The 19379-nt window shown below is 39.0% G+C and overlaps 1 protein-coding gene across 3 annotated transcripts; it reads right to left on the reverse strand.

The window, feature by feature from the left end:
- Positions 1-3548: 3548 nt before the first annotated feature.
- On the reverse strand, positions 3549-18991 carry LOC130865031 (zinc finger protein OZF-like). 3 transcript variants are annotated; one of them, XM_057756225.1, is made up of 4 exons: positions 18876-18991; positions 10741-10867; positions 10487-10544; positions 3549-6863 (listed from the first exon to the last, which is right to left on the reverse strand). In XM_057756225.1, the coding sequence occupies exons 1-4, from the start codon at positions 18876-18878 to the stop codon at positions 5210-5212; spliced, it is 1842 nt and encodes a 613-aa protein (XP_057612208.1). In that variant the 5' UTR covers positions 18879-18991; the 3' UTR covers positions 3549-5209. The 3 variants fall into 3 exon arrangements, with proteins under 3 accessions (XP_057612208.1, XP_057612869.1, XP_057613637.1); XM_057756886.1 differs by lacking the exon at positions 18876-18991 and adding an exon at positions 18070-18121; XM_057757654.1 differs by lacking the exon at positions 10741-10867 and having other exon boundaries at positions 18876-18973.
- Positions 18992-19379: the final 388 nt, after the last annotated feature.

A 19379-nucleotide genomic window follows, 5' to 3' on the forward strand; every position in this document is an offset into this window, starting at 1 on the left:
TGAGGTGGTGAGCAAGGCTCCCTCTTGGCAATCCTAGTGGTAAATTACCTCTGCCATGTTAAAAGGACAGGGGAGGCCTCAGTGACCACACTGCATACCATTTTAAAATATGTTTTGTCAGAAAAGGATTTCAAATACAAAACAGGTTAGATTCAGACATAAAAGACCTGTAAATGAGACACAGTATGTTTAAACACTGTATGTTGGCTTGGCAAAAAGAAGAAAAAGAATATGGAGAGCTATAAAAATAAGTGAATTGTTTAAAAAAATAAAGCACAGTCTTTAAAGAGAAAGAGTACAGACAGTTATAGATTAAAGGAGTAAAGAAAATCAGTCACATAAAGATGGAATATACACAGAGAATCTGTATTATGTATATTATTGCGTTTTCTCTGAATTTTTGACTATATAGAGAGATTTGATTCTGGGGCCTGCTAAGCTAAACCAACATATATATTTTAAAGGTATCTTGACTTCAAAATTTGGGTCTAAGAATATGTTTCTTTGCAAAGGAGGTTCTGCTTTTGTTTCCACAGAGGATGAGAACCTGTGGAATAATTCCAGGCTAATGTGGCTTGATGGACAAAGACCATCTAAAAGGTCTCTGTGAACACCAAAAAATACTTTGCCCAACAAAAAGCAGGAAGCAGTTTGAAGAATAGATAGTTATAAGTATAGTTTTCCTTAGTTATTATAAAATAAATATAAATATTTTAACTGTAATTATTGTTTAATACCTGTTTTGCTATATGTGATTTTACTACATCGAAGTTAAAATTTTCCTTTTGAGTTTGACAGAAAAGGGGAGGTAATATGGAATTCCCCTCTGTATGCTATGAATATATTTTAATACCATTGATTAATAATTAAACTATTTTGGGCCTGTAGCAGGGCAGAATAGAGCTAGGTAGGAAAAACTAAACTGAATGCTGGGAGAAAGAAGGCAGAGTCAAAGAGACACCACGTAGGTGCTGAAGGAGACAGACACTTGGAAACCTTCAGAGTAAACCACAAACCTCATGGTAAAATATAAAATAAGAATGGGTTAATTTAAGATATAAGTTAGTCAATAAGAATCCTAAGCTAATAGGCAAAGTATTGTTGCAAATTAATATAGTTTCTGTGTTATTAATTTGAGTCTGGGTGGTCAGGAATGAATGAATAGTCTCTGTCTACATGGTTCAGTCCTTTCATGCCACTGTAGAAGAAATTCCTTCCCAGAACAATTAAAGAACCTAATACATATTGTAAGAAACCATACTGCTCTGGATAATAAAACAGCTGTAAAAGAAAGAACAAAAAAATTCAGGAGAAACAATAGAGAGCAAGTATCCTGGAAAGCTTCTATAAACAAACAAAGATCAAATTTAAATTTATGAGTAAATATTATCCTTGAAGGTCTGGTACACAAATGCAGTTGTGACAATAATTTCATCAGAATCTTGGCATCTAAATTGGCCTCTTCAAAATGTACATACATATTCAGCTTTTAGGAATTGGAACTTTATCTAAAATAAAACAGAGTGCAAGATGGGACAAATGTATAGGGCTGGAAGGACATAGAAGAACATTAAAGCCATATGTGGCTAACACAGGAATGAATTTGTGGGGACATTATTTGTTACAGCAATGGAATACTGAGTGCAATATTCCCCAAGCCTAAGAAACAAACCATATGTTTCTGGGAAATATATTAGAAGGTTTTATAAAGAACAGTCCCTGACCATCCAGGCTGCACAAAAACAAGGTACAACAGCTGCTGATCTTTCAAAGGCACCAACAGCCCTACCTTTAAAATGGTTGATGGACAAACCTGTATGGATTAAGCAATGACCTTTAACAATAGAGAAACTACAGGCTTTAGAACAGCTAACATGGGAGCAACCAGATGCTCAGCATATTGAAGAAACAACCAGCCTCTGTATTTGTTGTTAAAAAGAAATCTGGAAAATGAAGAGTGGAAGAGATTTAAGAGCTGTTTAAACAGTGATTCAGCCAATGGGCTCTCTACAGTCTGGCATTCTTTTGCTGTCTCTATTGCCACAAGGATGGCCTCTTATAGTTATTGATTTAAAAGACTATCTCTTCACTATACTTTTACAAGAAAAAGACAGAGAGAAATTTGCTTTCACAATGCCTACTTATAATTCTCAGCCTGCTAAAAATTATCAGTGGAAGATCTCTTACAAGGAATGTTAAATAGCCTCCCTAAAAAATGAGAAATATCCATAATCCACTGAACAATAACAAAAAAAGAAAAAAACCACCCACCCTAAGCCTCTTAAGAATGTGGGAATTGTATTCATAAATTTACTTCCAGCTGTCTGGGAGAGATGGCATCTTTAGGGAATCCTGAAAAAAAAATTCAGTTAACTGTCAAGTCCTAGAAGAGGTAGCTCTATCTTTTTGTTGTTGTTGTTCAGTCTATGCATAATGGAAAAGTGTAGGGCTTGTCTCAAGTCTCTCAGTTTGGATCATCTCAGCTAGCCATCTGGAAATTATTTTTGTAGTCCAAAACTGATCCTCAGGTGGCATTTTTCAGCTTAGAGGTGTTATAGTCCTGGAGGTGTCATAATTATGAGGCGCCATCCTCCTTATGGAGATTTTAAAGGTCACTGTTAGGCATGCTCATCAGTGCAGAAAAAATGATACTCAAACTTGAAATCATGTACAATAAGGTAGATGAAACCTTTTTCTAGAATAAGTACTCTATATGACCATGACAAAAGTGATATATATAGAGATATATACCTTAAGAAAAGCTGCCAAAAGGTCAATATAAAACCAAAGATTAAAAAAAAACACCAAAAGATTATGAGATTAGTAACAAAAATAATCCTTAAATTTTTGTTTTTCTCCTGTCCCCTATCATGTCTCTTCTGACATGAGATATTCAGAATTTTGCTTTAATAAACATGCTTGGGTTTAGAGGAGAGAGCCACACCCTGACTCCAAAGTCAGCTTTAATCTTTAATTGTAGTGGGACTACAAAAAGACCATTTGCCTTATATGTCTGTAGAGAACAGCAGAAACAAACAGGAAAGTTATGAGGATGACCCACCCTTTGTTTCTTGGACTTTTGACAAGCTACAGCTGCAGAAATAATTCATATTTTGTGTTTGAGTGTACACTATGTGTTTGTAGTTATCTTCAGAGTCCAGAAAGAGTCTTCATTTCCTGGAAGATACAGGTCATTGTAAGTCACCAAATATGGGTGCTGAGGGAATTAGAAGCCTTTGGAAAATTAGTTAAATACTCTTAGATGCAGTTATTTCTCCAGTCGTTTCTTGAAACCTCGTTAAGAGCCTGTGGTTGGGCAGGTAACCAGTGCTAAGCAGTTACATACTATTGTCTTGATAAATGGTCATGTTAAAATGCCTTGAAAAGTCTCATGTTCATACTCATAAGTTAAGGAGTATATCTATTGAAAAGTACTGAAGTAACAGAGTGAAGATGAAAGAAGGGAACTGAGAAGTTAAAATACAAAAATTTATTATAGAAATACATGAAACCATCAAAAAAAGTAAAATGATCAGTTAAAACTGCTTTTAAAAATATAATCATTCAAGTACAGAGAAACATTAATAAAACACATAGAATCTATGTTACTATAGAGGCTGGAGAGAGAGAGCACAAAGATTAAGGGCACTTGCTGTATTTAAGGGGGACTAGAGTTTGATTCCTAGCACTTTCTGGTGCTAAAACTGAAGCTGAGTCAAGTTCCAGGAGGTCCTACGCCCTCTTCAGACCCCACTTAAATGCATGTACATATAATCATACACAAACACAGTCACACACACACAAATAATATAATAAATTAAAAAATAATAATCTATAAAAATGTCACTCAGGGCTGGACAGTGATGGCACACACCTTTAATCCCAGCACTTGGGAAGCAGAGTCATGTGGTTTTCTGTGGAATTCAACCTGGTCTACAGAGTTCCAGGAAAACTAGGGCTATACAGAAAAACTCTCTCTTAAAGACCAAAAGAAAAAGTCATTTAGAAATTTTTTTACATAATTACCAATGAACTAATAGGTATGTTGAAAAAATAATTTGCTATGTAAGGGACACAGAAAATATTACAATAGGAAGCAAAAATTTTTCTGCTTCAACTAGATACAGAAAAACCTGAAAGAGAAGTCAGTGCTCTTAGCTACAAAGCCATCTCTCTGAGGCACCAATTTCTCCTCTTTTTCTTTTCATATTTTTTATTTGTGTATGCACATAATTGTACAGGTACATGGAGAGGACCAGAAGGTGTTTGGAAACTCTGGAATTAAAGTTAGTTGAAAGCCACCCAATACACATGGTGCATTCCAAATGCCGTTAATCACTGAGCCATCTCTCCTCGCTTCAAACAGTGTCTTCAAAGGCTAGCTATTGCTGGACACAACTTCTTAGAAATCTGTCTTCCCAGTCATGGGAATGGCAGACCAGAAAATTATGCCAATATTATTAACTTAACTCCAAGATTAAAAACAAAAAGGCAAAAATGTAAGTTTTGTATAGGAATGGACCAAAGATCAAAATGTTAAAAATTTTTATTATACTTCTTCGGATTATTTGTAAAATATTCTACACAAACATAAATTCTCTATATAAGATTTAACTACATGAAAATGTTTTATAAGCTTTATTTCAACTGAAAATCATAGTTTTCTTAATTTTTTCATTAAAATTTTCAATTGGTTGGAACAGGTTCACCTTAAAATTTCCAAGTGGTAGTCAAATGTCCTGTATTGGATACTTTATTTTTCTAGCCTCCTATCCTAGCTGTAATAAGCAGGCATTAAAATATGTATCAGAGCAAGACTTTATCCTGAATACGTTTGTATACTAGGGCTAAAATTACACTATTTCTGGTCATATCTGCTTCTTTCCACATCAAAGTTTTCTTTTTATTTTTTTCTTACTTTAGCAGTATATTTATTTACTTCATTTGTGTATGCACACACATGCATTCAATGGTGTGAATGTGGACTTCAGAAGTTAACTTTTGTGAAATGGTTCTCTATTTCTACCATCTGACTTCCACAGTTAAAACTGAGATCATCAGGCTACCCAAAAGATCCTTTACTAACTGAGCCGTCTCAAGGTCATCTAAACTCATAAGTTGGCAAGCTAGAGCGTCACACCACTTATAGTTGAACAAGTTCCTCACTATGAACCTGTATGTGGGTTTGTGGAACACAATCACAGATTGCTCACATGGACAAGGTTTCCATAGTGTGAATTCTTTCATGCTTGAGGAAATTACCACAGTAAGTGAATTCTTTTCCACAGTGTTTACATACATAAAGTTTCTCTTGCATAGAATGAATTTTTTTATGAGTGTAATAGGAACTCTGACTGTTGAAGGTTTTCCTACAAAGGTCACATGCAAAATGCTTCTCTGCAGTGTGAGTTTTCTCATGACTGTTACGGGTACTGGAAGTGGTAAAAGTTTTTGTGCAATGCTTACATGTATAAGGCTTCTCTCCAGTGTGAATTCTTTCGTGACTGTTACGAGCACTCGAAGTAGTGAAAGCTTTTCCACAATGTTTGCATGCATAAGGCTTCTCTCCAGTGTGAATCCTTTCATGCTTGATTAGGTCACCAGAAAGAATGAACACTTTTCCACATTTTTTACATAGAAAGGATCTCTCACCAGTGTGAATTCTTTCATGGCTGTTTCTGTCACTGGAAGTGGCAAAGGCTTTTCCACAATACTTACATGCATAAGGCTTCTCTCCAGTGTGTATCCTTCTATGATTGATAAGATAATCAGAACGACTGAACGCTTTCCCACATGTTTTACAAATGAAGGGTTTCTCACCAGTGTGTATTCTTTCATGGCTATTACGGTCACTGGAACTGGTGAAGGCTTTCCCACAATGCTTACATGCATAAGGCTTCTCTCCAGTGTGAATTCTTTCATGATTCATAAAATGACCCAAACGTTTGAAGGCTTTCCCACATTTTTTACATACAAAGGGATTCTCTCCAGTGTGGATACTTTCACAACTATTATAGTCATTGGAACTAGTGAAAGTTTTTCCACAATGCTTACATGAATACGGTTTCTCTCCACAGTGAATTCTTTCAGGTACATCATCAGTACTGGAAATAGTGAAGACTTTTTCACAATGTTTGCATTCATAAGAATTTTCTCCAGTGTGACTTCTTTGGTGCATGAGAAGGTATTTCAACTGGATAAATCCTTTTCCACACTGCTCACACGCATAAGGTCTCTCTCCACTGTGAATTCTTTCATGTTTTTGAAAGCATGACAAATATCTAAATGTTTTTCCACATTGTTTGCAAATATAACACTTCTCTACAATATGAATTCGTTCATGGCTGATAAGGTGACTGGAATTGACAAACGCTTCTCCACATTGCTTACATACAAATGGTTTTACTTCAGTATGGATACTTTCGTCTATCTGGCCATGTGTGTAGTTTGTAACAGCATTCTCATCATGCTTGTTTCCAGTGTCAGTCCTCTCCTGATGCTGATCACAACGGAGACTCCCACAAGCCGTATTACATTGCTGACTTTCAGAGGATTTTTCTTTAGAACATTCATGTACCTGAAATGACTCAGATTGACCCATATCTTCCCAACATTTTTCATGTTTAAAAGCCTTCTCCACAGGCTCCTTACACTCAAATAGTTTATCTTCAGTTTGATCACTGAAGTGCACATTTGAGGGCAAATTACCAATGACGTTTCTTATACACAAACTGCTACTGTTTTCATATAATGTTATAGAAGGAGGCATGGCCTCACTAACAATAGGCTCTGGAATCTGTTGCTGGTTTTTTTCACACAGACTATCATGTTCATATTCACCATCTTTCTCAACCACCTGAGTTCTGAAAAAAAAAAGAAGAGAATTATTGGAAGTGGAAATAGTGAAGGCCTTTTCATAATATTTACGTTAGTAAGATTTCTTTCCAGCATAAACTCTTTAGTGTGTGAGAAGGTATTTTCCAATAAAAGAATTCTTTGATGCCTAAGAATGTATTGGTGCTAGTATATTTTTGTTTAGGCAAAGAAAGTGTTGGTGACTGATTCCAGTGGTCCACTATAGTTATAGTACTTCAGAGGCAAGAGCGAAAGGACTCGAAATTTAAGACCAATAAGAGCCACATATAAAGATTCTGTGATGAGAAAATAGATTGTTAACATTTTTTTCATAAGAATTATAAAGAATCTGGAGAGACACCTCAGCTGTTAAAAGCACCTGTTCTCCTTCCAGAAAACCAAAGACCTATGGGTTCACAGTGGCTTAAGTTTCAAGGGGCTTATAGTCTTCTTCTGCCTCTATAAATCCTTCTCACATGTGCGGCATGAACTCACATGAAACAACACACATACACATAAAAGATTTGTGAACATAAATGAAGAAATTTTTCAGTCAAATTTCAGGATGTTAGTACAAAAGAATAACAATCATATGACATTAGAAAATATGCCTCCACTTAGGCATTTGAAATACATAACATGTGCTGGTTAGACTTTTATCAACATGGTACACGATAGGGACATTTGAGAAGACGGAACGTCAATTGAGAAAATGGCTCTATCAGATGGGCTTGAGGGTAATTCTATAGGCTTGCTTTCTGGATTAATGAGTTACATGGGAGGGCCTAGCTTACTGTGATTGATGCCTCCCCTGGGAAAGTGAGCCTGAGCTGAATAGAAAAGGTAGCAAGCAAGCCAGTAAGTACTGCTCCTCCATGGATTCTGCTTCCAGGTACCTGTGCAGCTTTTAAGCTCCTGGCCTGGCTTCTCTTGATGATAGACATTGACACAAAGTGTAAGCCAAAATAAACCCTTTCCTGCCCAAGTTGCTTTTGGTCATGATATTTATCACAGGCCAATAAAACAAACTAAAAAAGAAACTGGTACCCAGTCCATGGGGTATGTTACAGACCTGACCATGCTGTTTTTGGTAGGACCATGATAGTGCTTAGAACTTTCAACTTGAAAAGCCAGAGAGTGCTCAAAGTTTAACGATCAGTTTTGGCAGATTGGAATGTAAGAATGTTAAGAGCAATGGAAACAATGAAAGCCTGACCTTGTCAAGTTTCTGAAGGATGTCTGAGAGTGACCTGGCTGTAACTTATGTCATACATTTGATCACCATGGCTGATGTGGAAGGCGAAGGAGTGTTCCCTTCCACCATCACAGCTCTAAGTAAATCGATCCCTCTTGCAGCTGTGTGCTTTGTCAAGAAGGACCTTCCCTGAGTAGAGGAACAGCAGCTGTGATCCCACTCTAGAAGAGCCAAGCAAACTCTCAAAGGGACATTTACGAGTACCCTGAAGACTCAATCAAAGTGGTTCATGCAATAGTTTATATTAATAATCTATGCTTTCTGGTCAGCTGGGGCTGAAGAGTCAGCTATGATAACAAGCATTGAGGTTACATCTTCAGAGATTTCGGTCAACACAAATACCACAGGGGCCCAAGGCTGCACTTCAAACTGTAAGCAAACCATGGCAATGTGTAAGATTCTGTCAGGTGGTATTGACACTGGCAGCATGAGAAGTACAGGAATGAAGGGGTCATGGAGAGAAGCTGAGACAGGGTTTAGTAAAAGGCCAGGATCTCCTGTCACTGCTGAAGGTGAAACCCCAGGTGCAGTGGAAATACCAAGAACAAAGGGTTTATTGAGAACAGATGAGATTGTGCACCAAATGTCAAGGCTGGAGCACCTGGAGAGAGATCAGAAAGTGAAGGGGAAGCTGCGACCTGTATGGATCCTAGCAGATGAGAGATGCCAACACCATGGATGACTGCCAAGGACAGAAGCAGTTGTGGACTTGAGGTAGTCTGAGTCTAGGAGTCAAGTGATGTGTGCTGTGGATAGCTGGACAAAAAAGTGCGTCCCCTAAGCCCTTTGGAGACTAGACTAACATGAGTGAAGCCCAGATGAAGGACACTGAGCTACAGAATGTGATTAACATTGTTGAATTTGGGGTTTGCTTTGAGCTAATGGTACCTGTGCTCTGCTTCTTTCCTTTAGAAATAAGAAGTGCATATAGTATACTTGATTTTACAGGAGCCCAGAGAGGAGACATTTTGGATTTAAGAGACACTAAATATTTAAAGTGTATAAATTTGTTAAGACTGTGGAGATTCCTAAAGTTATACTCTTGATTTATATTGTGATAATAATATGAGATCATGGGGACAAACAGGAAAGGAAAAGTTATGGTGTAATAGTGGTGAATCTGTATGTCAAGATCACAAGGAATCAATTGTGCTGGTTAGGGTTTTGTCTACTTGACATAAGCCACAGTAATCTGAGAAGAGGGAGCCTCAACTAGGAAAATGGTTCCATCAGATTTGACTGTCGGCAATCTGTGGGGGTATATTTTTGATTTGTAATTGATGTGTGAGGACCTAGTCTGCTGTGGGTACCACCCATTATTATCATATGGGACTGAGTTCTTTAAGAAATGACGCAGAGGAAGTGTTGAGGAGCAACCCAGTAAGCAGTGTCCTTCTCTAATTCCTGTTCCAGTCCTAGTCTTCAGGGTCCTGACCAGCATGAGCTCCAGCCTTATTTCCCATGATGAGGGACTGTGATACAGAAGTCAGGACAGGCACCAAAATAAGTCCTTTGTGTAAAGTTGTCTTTTGTTCTGGTCTTTATCTCAGCAATAAAAAAGCAAAATAGCTCTTCTGAGGCTAATGAGGTAACTCAGAAGTTTAGAGAACTGATGGCTCTTCCAGAGAGACCATGCTTGATTCCCAGCACCATGGGTGGCTCACAACTATCTGTAACTGCAACACCAGGGGATGGGGATCTTATACACTCTTTTTCTTTTTTTAATTCTTTTTTTTTTTAATATCCAACTAAAAGGATTTATTCCAGTCAGCTGAGACTACTCAGGTATTCAAGACCTAAGGGTAGCCCCAAGCATTTAGACAAATCTCACATCCTGTAATCTTGCTCAACAGTGCAGGGGGAGCTTTTGCCCCAGAAGGCAGTTTAACAGTAGCCAAGATAAGCAGTAGCTGGAGGGGGAGGTCTTATACCCTCTTTTGGCCTTCAAAAGTGGTGAAAATGTACTCATGTACTACTTAATGTGGAACACAGACATACATAAAACAAAGCATGCATAAAAAAACAAATAATTCTAAGAACCAAGATAACAACAATAAACATCCCTTATACATAAAACCCTCAGAAAACATCATAAAAAATACATCAAATACTTCTGAGTATGAGGCAAGTTTTTATGTAAGGAACCACTAAAAAATCTCTTACATAGTTAAATATTGCAGCACACTTTGGTGACATTCAGAAATTACAGAGATGGGATATTCAAATTCTGAATGATCACATCCAATTGCAGTTTTATAAACATCTATGTCAGAATTAATTTATACTTAGGTATATTTGGATAATATACTAGGTACTCAGTTGTCTTATCATCCCCAAATGATTGATGTGAATTCCTCTCTCTTGAGTATAAATTACCCCAGATTTCTCCTGAGACTCTGGTAGTCCTCTTCAACATTTTCTTCATGTGTTTTCTCTAGAAGTAAACCCAAAGAAATCATGATTTAGTCAACATTATAAAAATTTATTACATTCTAATTTTATGATGTGACCAGGCACATTAAATTCACTACATACTCCCTTTCGATATTTCAAACCACAAGCCACTATACACATACGCAGGAAACAGTAGTCTGAATGGATAAGCTAAGGAATCATAGTGTGTGTTTTACCTATGGAGATCAGGTTCATAAAGTTTTCCTTCATCACATCTCTGTAGAGCTTCCTTTGACTAGAATCCAATAAAGTCCATTCGCCTGAAGTGAAGTTCACAGCCACATCCTCAAAGGTTACGGGCTCCTAAAACAGTGCACATATTAGGATGGGAGGTTTTACCTGACAGGTTGACAGGATGCACAGCCATCGAGCACATGTGCTTTGGAAGACACTTCTAAGTGGTTATGCAGATAAAGGTTAACATGAGGAATTATAGGGATTACATGAATTAATGTGAGAAAACCCACTCACGGTGCGTGGAAGCAGTCTCTGACTTGTATTTAGGATATTAGAGGAAAAAGGGAACTGAGGAACAGCCACACATTCTTGATTACAGTTATGATTTTGTAGACAGAAGTTACTATATTTTGGTCCTGCAGTGTTAAGTCCCAAAGAAACACACAGAGGCTTATATTAATTATAAACTGCTTGACCTATTAGCTCAGGCTTATTATTACCTAGCTCTTACAACTCAAATTAACCATAATTCTTATCTATGTTAAGCCATATGGCTTGGTACCTTCTCTCAGTGAGGCATTCTCATTTTGCTTCCTCTGTGCCTAGCTAGTGATTACCTCTCTGCTTTACCACTTCCCAGAATTCTCTTAGTCTGGCTGCCCCACCTGTACTTCCTTCCGGGCTACTGGCCAATCAGCATTTTATTAAACCAAATAAGTGACAAATCTTTTCAGTATACAAAAGGATTATCCCACAGCATGATTTGACCATCTGTTTCACACTCTTGCTTTAAGGTTTCTATCATAATTTATTGAACCCATCAACTATGAGGAGAAATAAATTTTTTCTGCCTTAATTCATTTTGTTAGTTTATCACAGCAATAGGAAAACCCTAATATAGGAACAGACACAAAGAAGTGGGACCATTGTTGAAAATAAGTCTGACCAGGTTCTCTAGGCATTTTGAACGTGTGTGTGTGTGTGTGTGTGTGTGTGTGTGTGTGTTGGTTTTTTCTTAAGGCAAAGAGAAAGAGAGTGAGCAAGACAAAGAGATCATCATACTAGAAAAAGCAAATCTGAGTGGATCATTTTGGTAGATGCTATATATACAAAAATGATGAAAGAAATGCTTACAGAAGAGGCACAGATCAGAAAGACTCAGAGTAGAAGAAGGATTTTGTTTCAAACTAAGATGGAGCCCATTACTTTGCTATTTTGTTCAAGAACCTAGCTTCATTCTGCTCTGGGACCAGGAACGTAAAGGAACTCATGTTTAAAAACAATGAATTTCACAATGGCACTAGGTTTCAATCCTAATACATGAACTGGCTTTGTGGGAGCTTAGCCTGTTTAGAAGCTCACCTTCCTGGACGTAGATAGAAGACCTTCGTCTTCCCGCAGGGCAGAGAATTTGGACTGCTCTTCAGTATCGAGAGGGAGGGGGAATGGTGTGGGGGGAGGAGAAGAGGAGTGGGGATAGGGGGAGGGGAGTGGGGGGAGGGGGCAATATTTGGGAGGAGGGGAGGGAAATGGGAAACGGGGAGCAGGTGGAAATTTTAATTAAAAAAGAATAAAAAATAAATAAAAGAAAAAAAAAAGCTCATCTCACACAGGCAACTCTGACATTACAATGACGGTCTGTAAAGAAAACAAATATACCAAACATACTGAATTTTCTGTTTTAATCAAATTCTCTCCACCATTGTCTTGATTTCTATGTGTAGAAATTGATTCTAGATGTATGGCCAACCCTGCTTCTACAAGGCCTTCACTGATCCCAAAAATGTCTTCATTGGCATCAGCAGACTGGTTCAGGGTGTAGAGAGCCTTTGACTTCAGTTATAGATGAAACCATCGGGAGGAGATGAAAAGCAGGTAGAGGGCAGAACATAGAAGATAAGGCAGGACAGAGAAGAAGGATCCAAGCTTCCCCTGAGCACTGAGAAGTGTTCCACTACCAATTGCTTAGTCCACTCAGCTGATGCCCAGCCACACTCTTTTTTTTTTTTTCAGCAAATATTTATTTATTTTTTTTTACTTATTTATTTATTTTTATTCTTTTTTAATTAAAATTTCCACCTGCTCCCCATTTCCCATTTCCCTCCCCTCCTCCCAAATATTGCCCTCCCCCCACTTCCCTCCCCCTATCCCCACTCCTCTTCTCCTCCCCCCACTCCATTCCCCCTCCCTCTCGATACTGAAGAGCAGTCCAAATTCCCTGCCCTGCGGGAACACTCTTAAGTCTACTTGATGGGATCCAAACCATTAGGTCATCCTCAGAGACTCCAGAGGACGACCGCTGACCTGAGGATGGCTGCCAGCCTGGAGGAAGAAGTCTGCTGCTGGTTCTGGAGCCTGAGGATGGTTGCCAGGCTGGGGGAAGGAGTCTGCTGCTGGTTTTGGAGCCTGAGGATGGCTGCCAGCCTGGGGGAAGAAGTTTGCTGCTGGTTCTGGAGCCTGCTTACCCAGGGGCTTTTTAGGTCTATCTCGGGGCTTTACAAAGAGCCTTACAAATATTCTGGAGCTAAAAAGCACAACAAGGAAACATGGCTCCAAACACGAGAAGACACTATCAAATTGAAATTAGCATCTAATTGAAGGTCTGAAAGATGCAATATTATGTCAGTTTTCATTAATTGCTCAGTTTTGTATTTATCGAAAAAATCATGATAAAAATGATCATTTGTAATTTTCTCATCCCGTGAGGCTTCCTGAGTATGCATATGCTAGCCAAAAATTCACCCATCATAAATAATGTTTAAGCCAAAATCAGAAAATAATTTTAAGTTTTACAGTAAACAAATACATAAAGCAAAATGATAACAGAAATAATATACTGAAGAACATGGAGGCCAATTGTACCACCCAATAGACTTACAATGTGAGGATCTGGGATAAGACCTCTAAGGCAGGAGAGCATGAGACCTGGAACATTCCTCGAAGAGCCCTGGCTCTTCTCCAGAGTCATTCTTCATTGTTTACTAAGGTTTCTTGACCAGCTTCTCTCAGACACCAAATGCTATCTTTTACTCCTTCTGAGTGATTCAAAATATTTCCTTGTAATAAGTAGTGCTCACTTGGAGCTATGGTTGATTGTACTATTGGTGAAAGCTCGGGTTCTAGGAGTGCTCTCTGTAATTCCCAAAAAGCACAAAATGTCTTTCCCAAACACCACTTCCCTTGAAGGTGAGATTTATTTGACCACTAATGTGATGGATTCCTGTTACTGAAGAAGTATGTGGTTAATTTGTTCTAAATTTTAAACATATTATCTAATGTATATGGGTGCTTTGCTTGCATGTGTGTTTACATACTGCGTGCATTCCTGGTACCCAGGAAGGCCATCAGAGGACATTGGTTTCTCTGGAACTAGATTTATAGGCAATTGTAAGTGCCATGTGCATGCTGGTACTCAAACCCAAATCCTCAGTCATTTTTTTAAATCCCAGAGCCATCTCCCCAACCCTTGCATTATTAATAATTACTTGTTAAATAAACCAAAGATCATTCTAAAAGTCAAAAAAAAAAAAACAATGAATTTCTTCACTAAGTGAAAAGAGTATAAGCAAGTTTAAAATTTTAAGACATGAGGTGATGAGAAAGCAGCTTTAATTGGTATGAAATTAATTCTAGGCCCTGGGAGAATAGTGAGACAGAACAAGAGAAACAACCTGAGACTTTACTTGGGTTTTGCACCCAACACCCTGTGAGTATTCTTTGAACAATCATCTGTACATAACCTTGGACCACATCTGCTATCAGGTTTCAGGTTTTAAAACAATGGCAATATGTTAGCCCCTCAAACTCCGTATTAATCCCTTATATCTTTTCAATTGCATTGAAACACATCTGGTAACAGTGGAAAATGGCCTGAAAGTAATGTGCCATTTTGGGGCTCATGTACCTTAGTCAGACTGTGTTTTCAAAATTAGCATCTCAGGAAAGTCTTTTTACCACTTTGCCTGTGAATGAGGCATATGATTAAAATCAGAGGCATGATGGGAAAGGGAATATGCAGGGAGCAAGGCTTTCCAAATGTCCCCCTTCAGTCAAAATGCAGAACCCGCTGTGCATGCTCAGCCACCAAATCTTCCTTTCAAAGCCCCAAGCAATAATTGGTGTTCACACCCACAGTTTGGATATTTTAGGAAGGTTATTGAAGAGAGGGATCGAGAAAGACCTTGAACTAAAATTACTAAAAACAGGAGCAGCAAATTAGGTCATTTTCAACGGGCTGTGCTCTGATATTGTAGGATGGAAGTTGCAGACATATCTGCTGATCCTGTACTTGCAACTCATGCACTTTCTGGCCCTCTCTAGTATTCCTTTCCCTTCTCTCACTGTATACATTGGCTATGATTCTGTGAGCTAACACTTCTCCATAGGGAATAATGCCTTGTTATGTGAAAAACTGATGAGCATGGGAAAAACTCTCAGTCGTCTGTTAAGTTTTAAGCTTTGCTACCAATAACCCTATAATTACAGGTGGTTAAGCCAAGCACTGAGATGCCTTGATACCTACGATCTTGATAGTCATGAGACTAAAGCAAGGGGATCATTAGATTGAGGCCAGCCTGGGCTACAAAATTTTGTCTCTAAATGATTTATCAAAAAGGAGAGTGAAAAAGAAAGACTGACTCCAAAAAAATAAAACATGAAAACGTCCATTTTTTTCTTATTTTTCAAAGAACTTTGGGTGCATCATTAATTTACCAATTTGTGAGGTATCAATTTTTTTTAAAAAAATATTGGCTACCAATACTATAAACCTAAAACTCTCTTCATTCTGTCTCATGGACTTGTTTACACTGTGGTTTTTTCATTAATTTTAGGAATTTAAAATTTTCTTTCTTGATTTGTTCCTTGATGTAATTATGATTTAGTAGAATGTTGCTCAGTTTCCATGAGTCTGTACTTTTTGTAGTTCTATTGCTGATAATAACCACTGTTAGTCCAACTGGACAAACAGAAAACCATTTCTCTATATTTGTAGAGATCTCTTCCTGTCCAAATGTGGTTGAGTCTGGAGGGGGTTCCACCAGCTCCTGAGAAGATGGTGTATTCTTCAGTGTTTGCTGGATTGCTCTAGTACATGTCTATTAGGTCCACGGATTTGTTTAGTTTTTCATCCAGATGAATCAATCAATTGATAAGAAAAGTTATATATTACCTGTAATTTTAGATCTAGTAATATGTCTAGATCTAGTACAAAATTGGGTACCTATGTTTGTTAGGCATGTTTAGTCTTGCAATTTCCTCTTAGGAATGTTCCTATGAGTATGAAATGACACTCTATATCTCTTTTGACTAGTTTTAGTTTGAAGTTGATTTTATCAGATATACAATAGCTATGCCTTCTTGGTTCATGTACATGGAAGACCAGTTTAAATTTCTTTTACCCTAAGATGGTATCCATTGTTGACAGTAAGGTAGGAATTAAGATTTTTTTCCCCTCCCCCAAGACACAGTTTTTCTTTGTAGCCCTAACTGTGCTGGAACTCACTATGTAGATGAGGCTGACCTCAAACCCAATGATCTGCTTGTCTCTGCCTCCCAAGAGCTGGGATTAAAGGTGTGTGTTACTACCGCCTGGCAGGAATTAAGACATTAACATTAAGAGCTATTAATAATCAGACATAATGGTGCATGTCTTTAATCCTAGTAATTAGGAGGCAGAGGCAGGTAGATCGAGGCCATTCTGGTTAACATAGTGATTAGCAGAACAGTCAAAAGTACACAGTGAGACACCGTCTCAAGAAGAGAGATATCTCCAGACAAAGACTCGCAGACCAGCTGAGCTCCTGGAAGAGGTTCAGTCCAGCATGCTATGGGGTCTGATCAAATGCAACATAGTTCAAACAGCAAGTAAATGCAGAAAACTAATATTTATTGTAATCAAGCTGCTGCTGATCCATCAGGGATGCAGAACTGTGACCCTGAAGCAGAATGTTACAGAGCTTTGAAAGCACAAAACACACAAACATCTGTGCCAAGTTACAGTTACATTTTCCACCAATCAGTATTCAGGGAACAGGAGCTTTCCTAAAGATATTTCTTCTCGTTGGTTTTCTTACTCCTGTGCCTGGGCAGTTTGCCCAGCATTCATGCCTCAACTTGCCAACCAGGATCTGGGTCACCCAGGAAGGTCTTGAAAAGTTAAACTTCATTTGACCTTTATTCAAAAAGGAAGTTCTATTCAAAATGGCTTCATTTTGGTTCCTTCTTACAAGCAGAGCAGCCTGGAAAAAGCAGAAACCAGCCAACCTGCTGGGTAAAGGGTCAGACCAGCTGAACTATCAGCAAAGAGCAGGGCCCAACCTGCTGAACTGCCCACAGGCTTGCATGGCTCTCTGGCTGACCGGCATTCCTGAGCTGTTGCACATGCTACAGTTGGCTTTGGTAATGCAGCTGTCTTTAATTCATTTCTGACCCTGTAAATAACTCCTAACTTATATTTCTGTAATAGCCCCAATGAAACTCACTGGTTCATCAAGCTGGACTTTGGTAGTAGCCATACTTTAGTCTATTGTTGGTTTCTAGTCTGACTTGAAAAGATGATTGGTCACATCTCCAAAAGAATGTCATCACAAAACAACTACATATAAAGTCACAGATTAATTCAAATTCAGTAATACTCAGTTTCTTTAATATCCAACTCACCAGTCAACTAATGCACTAGACAAGAAATAAACAGAGAAAATCTGTAATTAATGACACAATGAGGTCAGCTGCAGTGGGGTATGCCTTTAATCCCAGCACTAAGAAGCCAGATGAGGGTAGATCTCCATGAATTTCAGGTCACCCTGGTCTACAGAGCAAGTTCCAGGCCAGCTGCAGCTACATAATTGAGACTGAGTCTCAAAAGAACAATAAACAAACAAGCAAACAAAATGAATGACACCATAAAACATATTGACCAGCTAAAAATACAAAGGATATTCCACTCAAACACAGAATACACACACTTCTAAGCATCTAATGGAAAGTCTCTATACGAGGATACAAAGCAAGTTTCCACAAATAGAGGAAACCTAAAGCCAGTCTTGCATTCTATCTCATCACAATGCAATAGGACAGAAAGCCAATAGCAACAGAAATTTCAGAAAATCTACAAACTCATAGAAATTAAATAAAACATTATTGAATGATAAATGCCACTGTAGAAATAAAGGAGATTCAGTATTTCTTTAAGTTAAATAAGAATGAAGGCAAGATGTGAGAAAACAGATAAAATGCAAAAAAGAGAGTATGAAAAAAGGATCATTCATAATTCATTTTGCTATCTTTAAAAAGTCATACAAGAGAGGTTGGGTGGTGGTGGTCCACACCTTTAATCTCAGCACTGGGGAGGCAGAGGTCAGCCTGGTCTACAGAGTTGAGTTCCAGGGCAGCCAGGTGTAGGCAGAGAAACCATGTCTTGGAAAATCCAAAGCAAACCAAAAAGAAAAAAGAAAAAAAAAAGATAACAACAACAAAATTACACAAGAGGGATTCCTTCCCTTCCCTCTACTTTAAAAATGTGCAGCAGGGCTGAGAATGTGGCTCACTTGGTAGTGCTTGCTTAATATGCAGAGACTCCCTCCTTCTGTTTCCTCCCCTGCACCGCATTAAACCAAGTGTGGCGACTCATTCCTCGCAACCCCAAAACTTGGGAGATGAACGGAGGGTCACAACTTCAAGGTCATCGACAGCTACTACGGAGCTCCAGGACAAAAAAAAAAAAAAAAAACCGAAAAATATAAAAATAAGCTCGCAGTACAGGCTCCTTCTGTTTGGAGAAGTACCCTCGAGCAAAACCAATGCAACACCAAAGCGTTTACAGGAAATGATAAAACAGGTCGGCAACGAGTGTGCCAGGGCAGACAGGCAGCAACGTTCACCACCCGCGTCCCTTTCCTGCACAATCCGAACTCCGCGTCTCCAGCCCTGCAGTCTGCATCGTCTGCGGAGGCGGAGGTTCGTCGCGGATTCTCCAGGGACTGGGATGAAGCAGTCACAGGACCTGAGGGGACTCTCGACTGCCGGCTGCCGGCTCCGCCTGTGCCAGACTCCACCCGAGTCTGCAGCACAGCGCCAGGGTCCGGTCGGCGGCGCCAGGCTGCACCAATGACTCCAGGAGCCACCGCGCACTCACCATGTCCTGCACCGGACGCGTGCAGAGGTCCTCTCGGAGGGGCCTGCCGTCAGAATAGGTGACACCGACGGAAACCAGCTGTCACACACCTCACAAAAGCTACACGGGATTCAAAAATGGAGCCAGGGGCGGAAACCGCGGAACATTATTGTTCCTTATTCGACATTTCCAGCAAGGAAGTAACAGCGTCCCTGATTGGTGAAAGTTGTTGGACCCGCCTTCTTATTCTTGAGTAGCAGGACCAACATCCTTTCGCAACACGGAGGGGGAGGGGGAACAAAATAAAATCAACATCCGATCATAACCCAGGCTTTCCCCTTGGAATAAGCCTGAGGGATAATTTCAGTTAAGGGGAACAGTTTGAAATTTTAGCGCACAGACTCGCTTCCCCGTGTACTCAGTGGGATCCTACTTTCATTCCACATAAAATAGTGCACAGATTGACTTCGGACAGCCCAGAGTCAGTGCTTTTAAAGAAAACCCGGGACCATAACAGGAAGCGTC

Source organism: Chionomys nivalis, chromosome 1 (genome assembly GCF_950005125.1).
Source record: "Chionomys nivalis chromosome 1, mChiNiv1.1, whole genome shotgun sequence".
NCBI classification, from domain to species: domain Eukaryota; kingdom Metazoa; phylum Chordata; class Mammalia; order Rodentia; family Cricetidae; genus Chionomys; species Chionomys nivalis.

Coding starts and splice junctions, on each gene's coding strand:
- LOC130865031 (XM_057756225.1), bottom strand. Junction 10,545..10,740: donor TATGAACCTGATCTCCATAG/GTAAAACACACA, acceptor GTTTACTTCTAG/AGAAAACACATGAAGAAAAT. Junction 6,864..10,486: donor AGTCTCAGGAGAAATCTGGG/GTAATTTATACT, acceptor TTTTTTTTTCAG/AACTCAGGTGGTTGAGAAAG.